We start from the raw sequence: 17,333 nt of genomic DNA, 5'->3' as shown, positions 1-17,333 counted from the left end.
TATGATTTATATTAAAACGTGGAACAGGGGCTAAGTTATGCCAGGTCCTCGGACCGCAAACTCGGTAGAAATTAACCTTCTATGTTGTGTATTGAATTATTGAATGGTAATAGAGTTGTGATAAATCTTCTAATCATAAACTTGACGGAAATAATGCCCTATAACATTCATTGTGGAGTCGGAAAGAGAGCTTTGGACGCAAGATTGGCGTTCAATAAAGAAGGTGGTCGAAATAAACCCATACAAAATTACAACGACGAAGTGAATGAGTGTAAAGATAACATGGAGCCGCCAGAACGATAAGAAAATGAGCAAAAAAGTCCTCTATTAAGTGTCTATTTAAAGTTACAAAACAGGTTCTACTTTTTTAATTTCAACTGGATTTGTGGGGTCTGGCTGGCGGGTAGGTCTACCTCCGAAGTTGCGATTCCATCTTTGGCTTTGGCAATGCCCCCGGTTGGTAGAACCGTGGAGTCCAATTCCTGTTGAAAACCCTTGGAGGCCGTCCCTGCCTCCGAAGCGGTGGTGATCTTGTCTGGGGAAGCTCCTGGAGGGGCTAGTGCCTCTTTAGTCGGTCCCGGTTGGCCGCGAGGAGGAGAATTGCGAGGCAAAACCTCCTCATTAAGGTTAATAACTGGAGAAGGAGCATCAGCCTGATAGGGTTGAGGAGCTGAGGGGCGTATCGCCTCGGGGTAATATACGTTCTCTGGCCTACGTAGCTCAGATGAGGCTTCAACCCCAGCACGGTTAAGAGCCTCGCTCCAAGTTCTCGCGCAGTAGATGCGGCATACCTCCGGAACCTCGGCTCTCAAAGCCTTCTCAGTTTCAGCTATCCCAACTTCGTAGCCTCTCTGCTCGGCTTCGTTCATTGCCTGTTCGGCGTTAATTTTTGCTTTCTCGGCTTGCTCTTTGAGCTTTTCAGCTTGCTCCCTTAACTTCTGAGTTTCCTCTAGGTGCTTCTTAAGAACAAGAGCTTGCTCCTGAGTCTTCTTCAGCTTGGCATTCATCTCGCGCAGAAGCCTTGCTTGTTCCTTGGCCTGCTTCTGGTAGCCTTCTGATGTCGATTCAGAGCTCTTGCGAGCTTTCTCTTCGACCTGTAGTTTTTTCCTTGCGTCGGCCAAATCCTGTTCAGATTTGGACAAGGTCTGTACAGCCATTACCCTTCTTTTTCTTTCGCCATCTAGCTGATTGGAGCAAGCATTGAGCATCTCATTTAACTTGAAAGTATTTTGGATGATCTGTAAAAAAAAAAAAAAAGAGAAAAAAGGGGGGGAGTTAACATTATAGTCAATGAAAAGTGCGTATTAGTGGGTAACAGTCATAGAATGTAAAAGACAGGTTCTCACCATGCCCAAATATCGTTTGTTGTCGAGGATGAGTTCATTCTTCCTCATATTCTTTATCTCGGCCATATCTTTTGGGAGCAATAAGGCTTCCTTTATGGCCGAGGCTACGTGACACCCAATGCCGCCGTTAAAGTCCCTTATAGAGGCATCGTTTCTCAGGGGCTCCCCACCGTGCATAGGTACTGGTAACCACGCTTGTGGCTCAGGATGTGGGGAATCAGATTTCTCTTGGCCCCGCGTGGCTGGGTGTTTAGTTTTCTGCTGCTTTGCAGCTCGTTGGTCATCCTCCTCTCGAGTGGGACGAGACTTGCTCGTATCCGCCACCTCCTTGCCCTTCTGTTCCCTGCGTTTTTTCTGCTCGGTAGCGCTGGTTGTGGAGATGAACGAGGAGGGTGGCGAGGAGCTGGAGGAGGAGACCTGGCTGGAAGAGATGAAGCCTGGGATGGTATTGTTTTGGCAGGTGCAGACTTTCCCGGCTGACCTTCCATCAGCTCTAGCAAGCTTTTCTGGGGTTTCCTTTGTATCCCCATCTCGTCAGGGTCTTCCTTGGGGCTTGTGGGCTGATCAAAAATCCCGAAATCGTCCGAGGATTCAGATATTGTCACAACGGTTTCCTCGCATTTTCCCTTTTTCCTTCCCCTTTTTGTTCCCTTTTTCTTGAGGGAGGGTAAGGGTGAAGAAGGTCCTGCCGAGACGCTGGCTACGAAAAGAGGCTCTGTGCGAGCTATGTACTGGGGAAGCGGAATACCCTCTGGAACGATAAACCCTTCGTAGGCAACACTGATACGGTGAAACCGAGGATCACGTGCCCTAATCATGCACTTCGGCGCCTGAAAGTCAAAAGAAAGGGGGGTATAGCCAAGGATTAAATGTGCTGCCCGGAGCTGACCATCAGCCTCGTTCACGTATATTTCAGCTTTCAGTAACCTGTCTAGGCTCGCCTTATTGACTAATCTGAGATTGGGCTTCGTGTAGCGCCTATCTGCAAAACCGTTGATTCTAAAGTTAAAGTTGTAGGATACAAAAATAATAAAAGTGAGTGAAATGTGTTCACGAGCTAAATAGTATAGATCTATAACTTCGCGCCCACCTGGTGTTCCCTCTACTGTCGGACAAGGTAAACCATCGTGCCATTCCCCAGAAAAAATAAGGAAATCCTCCTTTAGGTTCTTATTTGAAGTGGGGAGGCACTGAATTAGCCTTACTTCAGGATATCTCGATTTGAGATAATAGCCCTGGTCAGCTAGGCGGTGAAGGTTGTACACCCAATTCACGTCATGGTAGGTTAGCTTTAGGTCCATTCTCTTATTCAGAGCGTCTATGCTTCCCAGGACCCTAAACATATTGGGAGCACACTGGGTGGGGGATAGCCTAAAGAAGTTGAGGTAACTCCTAGTGATACTACCCATGGGGATGGTCATCCCGCCCTCAATAAAGGCGATCATGGAGATGACTACTTCCCCAGTTTGCCTGGCATCAACCCACTCCCCTTGGGCTGCGTACCTCATCCCTACTGTTGGGGGGATCCTGTACTTAGAGCGAAAGTTTCTAATACCCTCCTCGGATTCAACGAGACATCGAAATGGATTCTTCTGTTTCCCCATTTTTCTAAAAAACTTAGCAGAAAAGACTTTTGGGCTTGAAACAAAAGTGGTAAAAACTTCAAGAGGACTTACAGGTTCAAAGGAAGGGCCTTGGACAACGTATGATTATATGTAGTCGCCAGGAGAGTGACGAAGACTGGAAGAAGGCAGGTTCAATATATGAGCTCTGGAACCATGTAATCATCGAAGGTAAAGTACAGGTTTAATTAGGGAGCGCCTTTATAGTCATGTGAGGGTTGTGAGCGGTGAAATTCCCGCTCACAAAACAAGGGAAGCTCTCTGCCGTTTGATTTAGATCTCACCGTCGAACGTGGGAGACAATGGAGTTGTCAAAATTTAATGCTGCCAAAATCAGGATGCTGAAGCGTCAGGGGCATGCCCCAAAACGCGCGCAGGTACAGGCTCATGATGTCAAAATCCACTTTCTCTCCTGAGGAGTCGAAAAGTAGGATTTTGAGGGGCTATTGTGGGGACCGTTCGATCAATAGGCCCATAAAGTTCAGAATTGATTCAGGATTGTTGGGCCCATGGCCCATCCGAGGATGCATATCCGTCCGAGGACACCATACTCCTCGGCAGTATGCGTCCGAGAACGATCAGGACGTGGTCTTATTGCAACCAGACCTCAGAATTAGGTCACCGTAAAGGATAGAATAACCGACCAAGGATGAAAGAGATAAGACAAACAAATATCTATAACTACAGCTGCCTCCGCATTAATGACCTTTCAACCAACTCTCTGGCCGCATTAATGTGGAGGTGATATCTGAACAGTAAGGAAGCAGCCTTACAGCTGCCCATAGGAAGTTCCAGGAGGTGCTAGATGGGACAGAAAGAAATCCTCCGGACCCAACCTACACGTGTGCGGTGAGGATGGAACACAAAGGGAGGTATATAAACTAAAAGAAGAGCATGAAGAAAGGGGATCGGAACAGAAAAAGAAAAGGGAGAAAAACACAAACAAAAAGGAAGAAAGCAAGAGTAGAGAAGAAGAATTGCATTGATCACTAAAGAAAACGATTGTTGTACCAACTTTAGACCTTTAATATACGTGAGAGTGAATCTTTGTAAGGGAGACCACCGTTAACCTAGTTCTTTACACCCACGCTCTACAAATTATATTGTCTGGGCCTTTTTACGTGCGAACCCAACACTGTTCAGGTTCGTTGCAAATCGCGTCCTTACAAATGTTATTTTGGTACTTTAGTTTTTTGAGAAGGTGGTACCTTAGTTGAGTTTATAGTTTCTAGGTTTTATTTTCTTTGAGTTTAAGTTAGTTTTATTAGATTTTCAGTTTTTTTGTCAAACTAAGAGTTAAAATGCTAGTACAATAAAGATTCTTATGCATATTTGTGAATGTACTCAAAGAAGTAATAAAATTGATTAATTGTTGTTCTTATCGTTTTGTTCTCCCTTTCTATTCTCATTTTTCTTTTTCTAGCATTTTTTCTTCTTGTGATACAGTTCATACCGTCCTTAAACATCATAAATTTCTTTATTTTCCTTCTTCTTCACAATCCCAAATTAAGTCTTTTCTTTTATCTATTAAGAGTACCCTAAAACCATACATATTTACTTCTACCTAAATAGTCATTCAAATAACTTATTAAATCACCTTGTAATTTCTAACACAATCTCATTTTCCTTTCTTTAACAATTCTAAATGCATGAAAAAAAATAATTGAAACTCTAGTTCAACAGACCATATAGGTGCCAAGAGCTTTTTAATAGTGTAACATAACTTGATTTTCTTTATTAGGAAAATCAGTGTTTGAATCCCCTTTTCTCATTGTTGTAACTAAAAAAAATCCACCATAGATACATTATACATGTAACAAATTTTTCCTTCTCCTATGTCAATTCAAATCAAACTTCTTCTCTTGATTAGGGTAAAGGAGTTTAATTTTGGAGCTTGCTTCTAAAGCTAAGGAACCAGTTCGACTAGCACCTTGTGACATTGGTCGAGGTAGTGTAGAATGCCTTTGAATCTCTACGATATCCACATCCCACAGAACCCAATTCGATGTTGCAGTACTATGTCGAATATCATGTGTGATCGAGTTCCGCCAAGGCGGCACACCCCCATTTCCACGCAAGTATTGGCCATAACGTGTCTTGAGCTTGACCTGGAATCCTTCTCTAATGGGTTCCCATTCAACCGAGGAATCCAATCTTTTTGGAAATGTTTGTAGCACTTTCTTCCCTGTCATTCCTAATAGAAATGGCATGTTGGAGGCTGTTAAGTACTTTCCATAACAGCTTTTGAAACGTAAAACGTTGGCATTTTTAACCATCTCCAAGGTCCATCTAGCGTTCTTGACCGAACCATTGGGATCTTGGCTTACAGATTTTTCATCATCATCGGCAAATAGAAACTTGTCGTGGTGGCCTCGGAGACGTACTACTTGGGCATTTTGAAAAAGTTCCATAGCACTCTGAATGAATAGGATCATCACATATTCTACGTACGTAAATTAAATTAAAGAGATTGTAAAATATGTAACTAATTTGTTTTAAAGAAGCTAATGATAACCAATGTGTGATAGAGAGATTGGGAAATGTGGTAGACGTGCTTGGTAGAAAGAAAAAGAGTCAAGTTAGCTAGAGGAAATGTTGTTATGGGGGGTTACAAAAGCTACAATATAAAAGAACAGTTAAGATAACAAAGACTTGAAAACCAACTTGCTGTGAATTTGAAAACCAAAAATAAAATAAAACCAACTTGCTATTAGACAAAGTTATAATGTTGTATTGCGCTAGATTAGAGCATCATCGATTTGGTGCAGAGAATTAATGAAGAAACAAATGCCTTTGAGGTCTCATTGCTAAATGAAGCGTTTGATTTCTGAAGTAAAATAATTCTAGAGTGAAAACAATTTTCACAAAATATTTTACAACTTTTAAGATGATAAATTAGTAATAGTAAATGATAAAATAATGTCAGTTGTGAGGTTATATAAGAATCAATTGATTAGTTGTAGATTCAACTACCGTAAATATTGTTATAAAAATTGCCATGTGTGTAATATTACACTATGGAATACTAAATATATTAGCTGTACCATGTGTTTGTCACAATAAAACTTAAGCACACGGTTCCTACTGTTGGGCCTTAGCTAATTAAAGTATAGATTAGTGAGTGGTTCTAATAGCATTTGTTATGTTAATTTGTTTGATTGGGTTTATATCTATAATTCGGTATAAAACTAATTTAGAGGATGTAGAAGGAAATGGAAATTAAGGATCCGTTTGGATTGAGCTTATTTTTACTGAAACTGAAAATTGAAACTGAAAACACTGTAACAAAATAATTTTTAAATGTGTGAATAGTCCTGTGGGACCCTTTTTTAATGAAAAAGTTACTGAAAAGTGGAATTTGTGGGTCTGTAAACAGTGCATGAACCATGGAATAGTCCACCTTTGCAGCTACTGTTCATGAACATTAGCCGCACTCTCAACTTAAACGCGTGCCAAAAAAAAAAAAAAAAGAAGGAAAACGCGAAGCTGAAAACGCAACGCGTTAAATGCCGAATCCAAACAGCTTCTAAAACTAATTGTGATGAAACACCTACGACATATAAAATACTATTAGTGTAATCTTATATCCGCTGTGTTGTTGTTTTACGTAAAAAAAACCTAGGATTAATAAAATACTATTAGTGTAGTCTTTAAACTTACTATTCCTGCCCGATGTCATGTTGTTACTATTGTTAATAAAATATTTGTCTATTTCTATAAAAAAAAAAAAAAATGATAAGAATAAATAAGGTAATTGTAAAATCATAATTAAAAGCAGCACACATGATAATTAAATAAGATATTTACTTGACGACTTCTTGAAACCAAATTCTATTCCTAGTATATGGTTTTACTGTTAGTTTTGTTAATAAATATCTTCCGCTATTTCTATATAGGAAAAAAAAAAGAAAAAAAAAGCCATGTATTATAGAAACAAATAAAATAAAAAATTGTAATAATTTTTTTTTAAGTTGATAATAATAATTAAAAGTTGATAAGAATAAATAAATTAATAGTAAAACTAGGGGTGACAAAATTTGACACGACCCGCAAACACGACACAACTCGATACGAAATTAGTAGGTTATAAGTTGAGATTTAATAGGTTTGTGCCATATTCGGGTTGACACGACTAACCCATTTAATAAATGGGTCAGGTTAGTGTCCAACTTATGGAATCCATTTGACTTGTCTAACATGTTTAATTAAATGATATTTTACTAATATACCATTCAAATCCTAGGTATATAAACTTATTAATTGTTGTGGTTTATTTTCTTTAACATATTGTGATTGATTATTTGCGATATTGAGATATATTTTAATTTTAAATGATTATTTGTGATTTATTTACTTGTTAATTCTAAATTCTGTATTAAAAAAAAATGGTTTCTTTAGCTAGATCAATTTGGTTAATACTAAAATTTATATATATATATATATATATTTTTTTTTTTTTCACTTTGATAAAATCTGATAAATGGGTTGATAAAACTGACTTATTTAATAAATAGGTTGTATTAGGGTTGAAGAATCTTGACTCATTTAATCTATGTGTTGGGTTATTGTTGACCCATATAGTTGAATGCTCATTAGTCGACACAACATGAACTTGAAACGTGAACACGAATTGCCACCCTAAGTAAAACTATAATTAAAAATCATTACTTGTGACAATCAGTAGGATATCAACTTAGCTTAATTGTGGTTTCTAGAACTAACTTTTATTATATAGCATAAGATGATATATAGCCGCAGCTTATAAGTATAACTGTATAAGGCTAAATTTAAGTATATCTGTTTCTCAAAAAAAAAAAAAAAATTAAGGGCCTGTTTGGTAATGTTGTTCTAGTAACGTTATTTGTATTTTTTGAAAATATGTGTGGGTGAAAACGTATGTGAAAATACATGTAATGTTATTTAAATACTGAAAACTGTTGTTTAAACAACAGTAACAAACGGGCCTTAAGTATATATAATATTATATGTTATATATATAGACTTTAGATAAACAAGAAAAAGATGCTATGTTGGTTAAAAGTTTGTAACATGTTCTACTTTCTCATCCATGCATAAACAAAATAAAAGTTTTTCATTCGGTTTTGTTATTATTATATTTCTCTTTTACTACATTGTATATATTAAGACATATAAGAGTAACATTTATTATTTAATGTATATGGAAGGAGTTGATTTGTATGAATTTTGTGTTATTTAATACTGTTATTATAATGTAATGTGACTGAAGCAAAAAAAAAAAAAAAAAAAAAATTATAATCTATTGTGTAATTTTGAATTTATTGAACAAATATAATTTAAAATTGTCAAAGAATATAATTTTAATTAATATAATTTCATAGATAATTACACATGACATTATGAAAGAAATATATATTTTTCTTGGATTATATAAAAGTTGACTTATTGAAATTTTAATTTACAAGAAATATATATATATATATATATATATATATATCATAAATTATGTTAAAGACATGTTTTAAAGTATAAATTATACTTGTGTATTATGTTTTGTCCATATATACATATGAATAAGTTTGAATAAAGAGCAATTAAAATTCAATATAGTGCTATTAACAAAATTCACAAAGTTAGAGGACAACCTGAACAATTAACAAAAATAAAATAAAATAAAAAGATGTAACAGCTTGCATTATAAAACTCACATAAGCAACTTCCATTGACAATATTCTTTAATGCAACTTACTATGCATTACAAAACTTAGTTTAAGATAAAACAAATATTGTTCCGTTGTTGTACAACCAGACATTACTGCACTTAAAAATAAAAATATGAGTAACCCAGATAGGACCCAGCACAACTCCAACCAAAGCCAAAACTTCTTCTCTCTTCTCTGGTAATCAGCAACCTGAGTACCAGGTTTTATGATTTCATCCTCATCAGATTTCTTGGAATTACCAGATCCTTCTTCATCCTGTACAAAGACAAACAAAAACACGATCATGAGCTATCTAATTGACATGAGTATGAAACAATGAAATTTATTTAACTCGATCTTAAAAGTCAAACTTATCAATTTGTTAGATCAATATAATGATATAATGAAATTGGTATTAATAGACTTCACACTTCCTCTAGAAATTTACTGTTGAGGGATCATATATGCATCTAAAGCTGTCATATTCGTTTCTCCGTGGTGCATAATTTCAAAACTAAAATTAACTCCAACAAATAATTTCGATGGTGATCATATTAATTTCCCAGATTTTTGAAGTGAATTATAGACCCAAAAAACTTACTTACACAGTAGTTTAAGTACCTAAAAAAAACCTCCTTAATGGATTGTCTGCAATCCATGAAGTGACCATTATTAACACCTTCTGATATTTTTAATAAAAACTTCTGGGATTCGAACTCCCACCCCAATAAGTGAAATTATCAAAAAAATTTGGAAGCTAGCTCGTACCTTTCTTTCACTTGCAATCTCATCTATAGAGATAGGTGATGGCATGCTTGTTTCCGAACACTCAGACCCCTCATAATCCTCCACAACCGAAGAGTTTATTGAAAATGATGATAAAGACGAACGATCTCTTGTTATGTCCATATCCACCTCCCAAAGAATCCAATCCTGCGTTGCAGTTCTAGAGGGCAAATCATGTGTGACCGTGTTACTCCAAGGGGGCGTGCCCCCATTGCCTCACAGATAATTCCCACTTTTCGTCCTCAATTTCAAGTAAACACCATCTTTTCTAGGCTCCCACTCCATAGAACTATCATTTTCTGATACTCGCTTAGCTTGTAACACTTTTTTCCCTGTCACCCCTAGTAAAAATGGTTCGTCTGAGGCCTTGAGGTACTTGCCATGGCAGCTTTTCAAGCGGATAAGGTTGCTGTTTTCTTCCACAATCTCGATGGTCCAAAACGCTCTGTTTGAGGCCCCGTTGCTCCTCTGCCGTACTCTTTTTTCGTCGTCTTCAGCTACTAGGTACTTGTTGAAGTGACTCCTGAGTCTTACAGCTGTGGCGTCCTTAAAGAACTCCATGGTGCTTTGTACTTTCTTGGAGGGATTTTTTAGAAAATAACTACAAAACCCCAACAATATCATTAGTTAGGAAACGTTTCAAACTAATTTGCTTTCTAACAATTCGAGTTCAGAGGACTCGATTTCTGGTTTAGCCAAATCAGCCACGTAGGCCAGAAATTGAGTGCAATGGACTCGGTTTTTAAGCATAGAAATCGAGTTTATTGGACTCGGTTTCTAAGCAAAGAAATCGAGTCTACTGGACTTGGTTTTCATTCATGGAAACCGAGCCCAATGGACTCGATTTAGTAACGCAGAGACGGTGAGAACCCAGCAACCCAGAGAGTTCAAAACGAAGAAGAAAGAAGCAATGATGAAACCCAAGCGCCGATTTTGACCAAACCCACGTGGCGAAAGCTTTAGGCGATGCAAAATGCAGAGATCGGACGTGTCTCGCCGCCGCGACGATGCAAAAACCAAGCAACCTAGGCATCGATCTGACCAAACCCAGGCGGCGAAAGCTTCAGGCGATGCAAAATGCAGAGATCGGACCTGTCTCCTCCGCCGCAACGATGCAAAAATCCAGCAACCTAGGGGCCAATCTGACCAAACCCAAGCGGCAAAAGCTTCAGGCGATGCATAGATTTTTATGGAGAGTGGGTTTGATTTGTTTTGGATTTGATTTGTTCATGGGTTTTTGGGGCTTGGAAGTGGAGAATGGGATGGCATTTGGAGAAAAAAAGGAAAGGAAGAACAGAGAAAAAAAATCCGTGGAAGTGTAGTCTGAACTGAAATTGAGTGCTTTGAGCTCGATTTCCATAAATGTAAAGCGACTCCTCTGAGATCGATTTCCATTAAGGTAAAGCGAGTCCTTTGAGCTCGATTTCTGGCCTACGTGGCCAACTTGACTAAACCAGAAATCGAGTCCTCTGAACTCGAATTGTTAGAAAGCAAATTAGTTCGAAACGTTTCCTAACTAATGATATTGTTTGGGTTTTGTAGTTATTTTCTAAAAAATCCCTTTCTTGGAAGTTGAAAGACAAATGGTATGAGGAACAGAGGAAGTGAATGTAAAATCTGATTGCAATTTTCAAAGGTTGAGGAAATGTTTAAAAAAATGGAAAAAAAAAAAAAGAAAGAAGTTTACTTGGTTGTCAAGTCTGAGATTAGAGCATCTCCAATGATGCTCAATCTCTCCTTTTACCCCCCAAAAAAAAAAAAAAAAAAAAAAAATTTTACTGTTCACGCTTCAACAGTTTCTCTAAACACACAATTTTTCCAAATTATTTTTTGAAGTTGCTATTGTAGTTCTCTTAATTTAGAGAACACTATAGCAACTCTATACCCTTATTTTATCTTTAAAAAAAATACCCGACTGAATAAAAAAAATATTCTTTCTCTTTCCTCCTCTCTACTTTGTTCATCTGTCTCTTTCTCAAACGGTAACACAATCAAAACGCAAACACAATAACAGATCAAGAATAGGGAAAAAGACAAATTTAATTAGAACAACAAATCTAAAATCAAAACAAAAATAACAGATCAAAAACATGAATGCCTATTTAAGCTCCATTGTAACAACAAAGTGAATCAGAACAAGAAAAAAAAGAAGAAAAAAAGATAGACAAAGGCCAATCTCTCTGCCGGTTGTGTGTGTGAGTGAAGTGAGATAAAGAAGAAAGAAAATAAAAAACAAAAATGCAAACATAAAGGAGAAGTCAAAAGATCATGGTCGGCTGTGTGTGTGAAGTGAGCCGAAGAGGAAAGAAAATAAAAACAAAAAGGTAAGCATAGTAGAAGAGGAGAAAAATAGAGGGAGGTTCTGGAATCAAGTGGAAAATAGAGATAAAAAAGGAGAGGATGGAGATATATGGGTATACATGTGTGGTGGAGAAAAAAAAAGAGAAAAAAAAAAAAGAAAAAAAAAAGGAAACGTATGGATGAAAGAAAGGAAAAGAATAGGAAATGACCCTTTAAAAATACTACCAAAATATTTTCACAATAAATTTTAAGTAATTAGCTAATATTGATGAGTAAAACAATAATTTCAGCTATGGATTTAAATTAAAACTAGTAACAACTTTCCACGTAAGATTTTGATGTGATTCTTGTGAAAGTATTGCGAAAAATGTTGTGAATATACAAGAACGGCTCAGTGGCGGTGCCACGTTATACTCAGGGTGTTCCTAGGAACTGAATTGAAAAAAAAAAAATATATATATATATAATAATTAATTTTTTTTATTTGTTTACCCTTTAAAAAAAAATTAGGGACACCCTCAATCAAAATTAGGAATATCCTAAAAAAGAAATTTATTTGTTCTACTTTCAAGCAACAAAAAAAAAAGAAAAAGAAAAAAAAAGTAATAGAGCAAGCAACAAGCCCACAGATTCTCAAAAAAAAAAAAAAAACAACGAAATGCAAGCCTCAACGTCAAGCCCACCGCAAGCCCAACAATGGTAGCAAACCTAGTAACCCACATATTCTTAAAAAAAAAAAAAAAAAAAAAAAAAAAAAAAAAAAAAAAAAAAAACTAACTAACCTAATATACTGAAATTAGATCGGGCCTCAAACATAACCCAAATTAAAAACTCTCTCTCTCTCTCTCTCTCTCTCTCTCTCTCCCTAAAAAAAGTCTGAAACTTTTCGAAAACCCTAATTGAAAAAGAAAGAAGCAAAAGGGTCTCTCTCTATCTGTCACACTCACTTAAGAGTGGGAGTGGTGCCGAGGAGGCTGGCATTTTGGAGATCGATTTCGGTGAGTTGTTGGTTGTGGTCCATCTCGATGATGAGTGGCACAGCTAGGATCAGGAAGGTGGTGTTGGCGATCCATGCCGCCTTGCCAGTGCTATGGAGGAGCTTCTTGGACACGACGGTGACTTCGGAGGCGGTGCGCTTAGCGTGGATGACGATGGATGATTGGGATATGTTGTGGCTAGCCCTGGATATGAGGGAATGTTCGCTTTCCTTGCCTTGGGTCACTCGCTTTTTCCCTTGAGATGACCAATGGAACGGATGGAGAAGGAGATCGCCCGATCGGGCCTCGAACTCGATCTCCCATTCAAACAGAAAGAACATGATAAGGGCAGCCAAGCACCAAGTGCTGGACCCCATGGCGGTCCACGAAGTCACTCATTTCTCTGATCTGTTGGAGGAGGAATTTGAAGAGTTGTACATAGGTGTGACTCAGACTCTCTCTCTCTCTCTTTAAGACTTTGAACTGTGATTGTCATTTGTCTGTTGTTTTGCCTTTTGCTTAGTTTACTTTATAAATTTTTATTAACATTTGCCTTGTTTTTGGAGTTATCCAATAGTGTATTTATTAATATTTGCCCTGTTTTTGGAGTTATCCATTGGTATTGGTGTTGGTGTGGTGTTGGTGAGATAAATTAATTGTCTTTTAGTGTTAGTGTTGTGTTTTTGGTGAGATAAAATTAATTTGCTTTATTTGATTGGCTCTAGTCTTATGATTGGGGGCCATGGGGCATTGGGGCTTGTCTGTTGAATTGGGGGGGTGGATGGGGGCATGGGGTCGAGGTAAATGCATATGGGTGTGTGGCTGTGTGCTAGTGCAGCAGTGCAACCAAATAAACAATCATTTAATTAACCAATAATTAATTGGGGAAAACAACTAATAAACAATTGTGGGAGGACTTTCGTCTCGGCCCCTAATCAGGTATTGTCCTCTTTGGAAATGGCGTTGAGCCTTAATCCTCAAGGATTTGTTCAATCCCACATTGGGGAGAGACGCCTCCCACTCATGCCTTATAAGCCTTTGGCCTAAGGATGAGTGTACCACTACTACACATGCAAAGTAGAGCAAGTCTCAAAAACTGCTACCTCATGCTGTGGTAGTGCACTCCTTCGGGTCACACATGCCTTATAAGGTTATAGTAGTGGTACACTCATCCTTAGGCCAAAGGCTTATAAGGCATGAGTGGGAGGCATCTCTCCCAGATGTGGGATTGAACAAATCCTTGAGTATTAAGGCTCAACGCCATTTCCAAAGAGGACAATACCTGATTGGGGGCCGAGACGAAAGTCCTCCCACAAAAAGGTGCCTTTTGGGGTTTAAGGGGAAACCCCTACCTTCCCCCTTCGTAGGTTCATGTGTGACTCGAAGGAGTGCACTACCACAGCATGAGGTAGCAGTTTTTGAGACTTGCTCTACTTCACATGTGTAGTAGTGGTACACTCATCCTTAGGCCAAAAGCTTATATGGTATGAGTGGGAGGCGTCTCTTCCTGATGTGGGATTGAACAAATCCTTGAGGATTAAGACTCAACGCCATTTCCAAATAGGACAATACCTGATTGGGGGCCGAGACAAAAGTCCTCCCACAAAAATGCGCCTTTTGGGGTTTAAGGGAAAACCTTCCCCTTCCGCCTTCGTAGGTTCATGTGTGACCCGAAGGAGTGCACTACCACAGCATGAGGTAGCAGTTTTTGAGATTTGCTCTACTTCGCATGTGTAGTAGTGGTACACTCATCCTTAGGCCAAAGACTTATAAGGCATGAGTGGGAGGTGTCTCTTCCCGATGTGGGATTGAACAAATCCTTAAGGATTAAGGCTCAACGCCATTTCAAAAGAGGACAATACTTGATTGGGGGCTGAGACGAAAGTCCTCCCTGTGTAGTAGTGGCACACTCATCCTTAGGCCAAAGGCTTATAAGGCATGAGTGGGAAGCGTCTCTCCCCAATGTGGGATTGAATAAATCCTTAAGGATTAAGGCTCAACGCCATTTCCAAAGAGGACAATACCTGATTGGGGGCCGAGACGAAAGTCCTCCCACAAATTCAAAACTGGTTTAGAGTTAAATTCTTGTTATTTATTTTATTTTATTAGGAGAGTCTTTGCAGTTTGCTCATTTTGTCAAGATCATATTAAAGGGAACATAATCTTTTCATATTTGGTTCTAAGGTATTTTAAGGATTTCAAATTAATTTGCATGTTATTATAAGATACATTACAAAAGCTTATAATAAAGAAATATTTTAGAAAAGGCAAACAACGAATAAAAAAAATTTAATAGATAGGAAGTTTCTTCTTATTAATCTTTTTCTAATCCCATCATTAATTTCATTTTAAAAGAATAAATACCGAGTGTAAGAAGATATAATAGAAGAGAATAAGTTACGTTCGGAGCTGGCGTAAAAGACACCTTTTATGCCCGCCAATCCTAGAACGACACGTCAGCAAAAACATTTAGACTCAATACACTTTATCACACGCAATTATAACCCAATTAAAACCCCAAATATTCCTCAAACACGTTCAAAGCTTCTTCTCCGAATAGAAAACCAAAGGCAGACTCTCCTCCTCGTCCTCACATCGGAGCTCCATTCCACCACAGTCATCACCGGAGTTGTTTTTAGAGCCTGAAAAAGATGTCGAATCCGCCGTTAGTCTAGTGTCACAATCTCAAGGTTTGTTTTCTCATGATTTGGTGGTTCTCCCCTATTTTCAATTTCAAAATATCAATGGGTTTGGGTTTTTTGGGACGTCAATCACTTGATTTTGTATGGGTTTTGCTGTTTTTCTTATTGGATTCTGAAATCTTAAGTGGTAGGTTCAATGGGAGGGAGGAGAATTGAATATGAACGAGGTCAAATTTTTCTTCCTTTTTTCAGAAAAATTGCAAATCTTAAATGGGTTTTGATTGGATTCTTAAATCTTAAGTGGTAGGTTCAAACCAATCTGATTGTGGTTCTTCAGTTTTTTTTCCAAGCTAGTCTGGGTTCTTATGAATTGTGTTTCGGTTCCAAATCATGATTTTTGTGGGCTTCCTTTAGAAGTTATGAACTTTTTTTTTGAGGTTTCCTATGTATTTGGATCCCCAGTATTGCTCTGCCGTTGCTCTTTTGAAAGGATTCATTTAATTAGTTGAATTGTTCTTTATGTTAATATTTACATACATACCATTCATTTTCCTATAATATGTAACATGTGAAATGGGATTTTTTTATTCTCTTTTATGTCTTAAAAATGTGAGATGAGATTTACTTAAACCAGATTATGCCTTTGTATGGAAACCAAGAACAACAAGATTTAGTTATATCTTCTTTTGTGTGGCTGCGCTTGTTCTAATTGGCTTTCTATATTAGCTATGATTGAGCTACCTTGTTCTCTCCCTAACGAAGCTTTTGTTTTAATCTCAATTGGCGATGTGGAGTTAGTGTCATAGGTCCCAAATTGTTTTGATCAAGATATGGCCAATCCAATAATTTGGCAAGTTTGTTCTTTTGTTCTTCCCTAATAGGCTTTTTATTCATGACAAAATGAAAAACTGATTTGAAATGGCCAAGTTGTGAATTTCTGAGGTCCATTAGTTAGCCATATAGGTTGATTAAGTGTATTAAGTATGTATGAATTCTTATCATGCATTACATAGCCAACAGAGTTTTTGTTAATGGTTAGAACGAGTGTTCTCAAGATGTATATGACTTTTCATTTTTTTTATTATTTAATTTTTAAATGACTTCTCAAGATTCAAGTGGGTTTTTAAGTGTTTTTATTGTCTGAATTTTTTTTGCTAATGTTACTGCAACTTATTCTGTTTTTCTTTTTTTCCCAGCTATGATCCAGACAGATGGTTTTGAATATTTAAAGGAAAACTGCCCTACTATCTTGATTGAAATCTTGGAGTATGTGGCTAGAGTTAGTGAACACTTTGTCATCCAACACCAGCATGGAAATGAAGCCTAAAAATCCTGTATTTTGGAGAACTGAATCAGCAAAAGTCACTTCCTAGATTTGGTTTTCTATTTATATAGATATGGAGGGGATAAAACCCTCAAATGAGGAAATTATATACTTTTAACTTTCTGTAGTTCTTGCTCTTTTCACAGCAAAACCTTGTATTTTGGAGAACAACTGAATTTATAAATCATGCAAATGGTATGTTGCAAGTGGCAATTGGCTTATTACAGAAGTTGTGTAAATAATACCTATACCTTTGGCATCACAATCTAATCTTCTAGAGATCTTTCTAGTGGCAATTATTTCTCTATTGAATCTTATTGAATCTTAAGATGTCACTAAGATAGACTTCCACTAATTAGAATGTTAATTTGTTGAAGGAATCACCTAGTTTACAAGAAGGTGAATAGAACTTGAAAATTTTATCAACACATCTCAATTTTTTTTTAATAATTTCTTCCATTTTATATAAAACCTGACACAATTCAATATTTAAAGGAACTTGAGATTGTTAAATACTTAACACAACAATTGAAAGTTTTTAATTCCATTATTTAATCTGAAATAAAACCTATCACACAGGTTTGGAAACATATTAGGAAAAAAAAAAAAAGTCTCAATTCTATTTAAAGGTCTCTAATTCAGAATACATTCATT

The 17,333-nt window shown here is 37.2% G+C and overlaps 2 protein-coding genes and 1 long non-coding RNA gene across 3 annotated transcripts; 1 reads left to right on the top strand and 2 right to left on the bottom strand.

The window, feature by feature from the left end:
• Positions 1 to 4,806: 4,806 nt before the first annotated feature.
• On the bottom strand, positions 4,807 to 5,379 carry LOC115971895. The gene has a single exon (XM_031091999.1). The coding sequence runs from the start codon at positions 5,377 to 5,379 to the stop codon at positions 4,807 to 4,809; it is 573 nt and encodes a 190-aa protein (XP_030947859.1).
• A 3,201-nt stretch (positions 5,380 to 8,580) lies between these two features.
• On the bottom strand, positions 8,581 to 9,996 carry LOC115971884. Its single transcript, XM_031091989.1, has 4 exons — positions 9,656 to 9,996; positions 9,418 to 9,595; positions 8,860 to 8,925; positions 8,581 to 8,592 (listed from the first exon to the last, which is right to left on the bottom strand). The coding sequence occupies exons 1-4, from the start codon at positions 9,994 to 9,996 to the stop codon at positions 8,581 to 8,583; spliced, it is 597 nt and encodes a 198-aa protein (XP_030947849.1).
• Positions 9,997 to 15,178: 5,182 nt separating this feature from the next.
• LOC115976805 lies at positions 15,179 to 16,941 on the top strand. The gene is made up of 2 exons (XR_004088394.1): positions 15,179 to 15,403; positions 16,552 to 16,941. It is a non-coding gene; the product is annotated as an uncharacterized LOC115976805 (long non-coding RNA).
• The last annotated feature ends 392 nt before the right edge of the window (positions 16,942 to 17,333 follow it).

This window comes from Quercus lobata, chromosome 2, assembly GCF_001633185.2.
Source record: "Quercus lobata isolate SW786 chromosome 2, ValleyOak3.0 Primary Assembly, whole genome shotgun sequence".
NCBI lineage: Eukaryota > Viridiplantae > Streptophyta > Magnoliopsida > Fagales > Fagaceae > Quercus > Quercus lobata.
The sequence above is the reverse complement of the archived record's forward strand: the minus strand, read 5'-3'. Positions and strand labels throughout refer to the sequence as shown.

Coding starts and splice junctions, on each gene's coding strand:
- LOC115971884 (XM_031091989.1), bottom strand. CDS start 9,996: ATGGAGTTCTTTAAGGACGCCACAGCTGTAAGACTCAGGAGTCACTTC. Junction 9,596..9,655: donor ACGAAAAGTGGGAATTATCT/GTGAGGCAATGG, acceptor TTTGCCCTCTAG/AACTGCAACGCAGGATTGGA. Junction 8,926..9,417: donor AGATTGCAAGTGAAAGAAAG/GTACGAGCTAGC, acceptor GTCTTTGTACAG/GATGAAGAAGGATCTGGTAA.
- LOC115971895 (XM_031091999.1), bottom strand. CDS start 5,379: ATGGAACTTTTTCAAAATGCCCAAGTAGTACGTCTCCGAGGCCACCAC.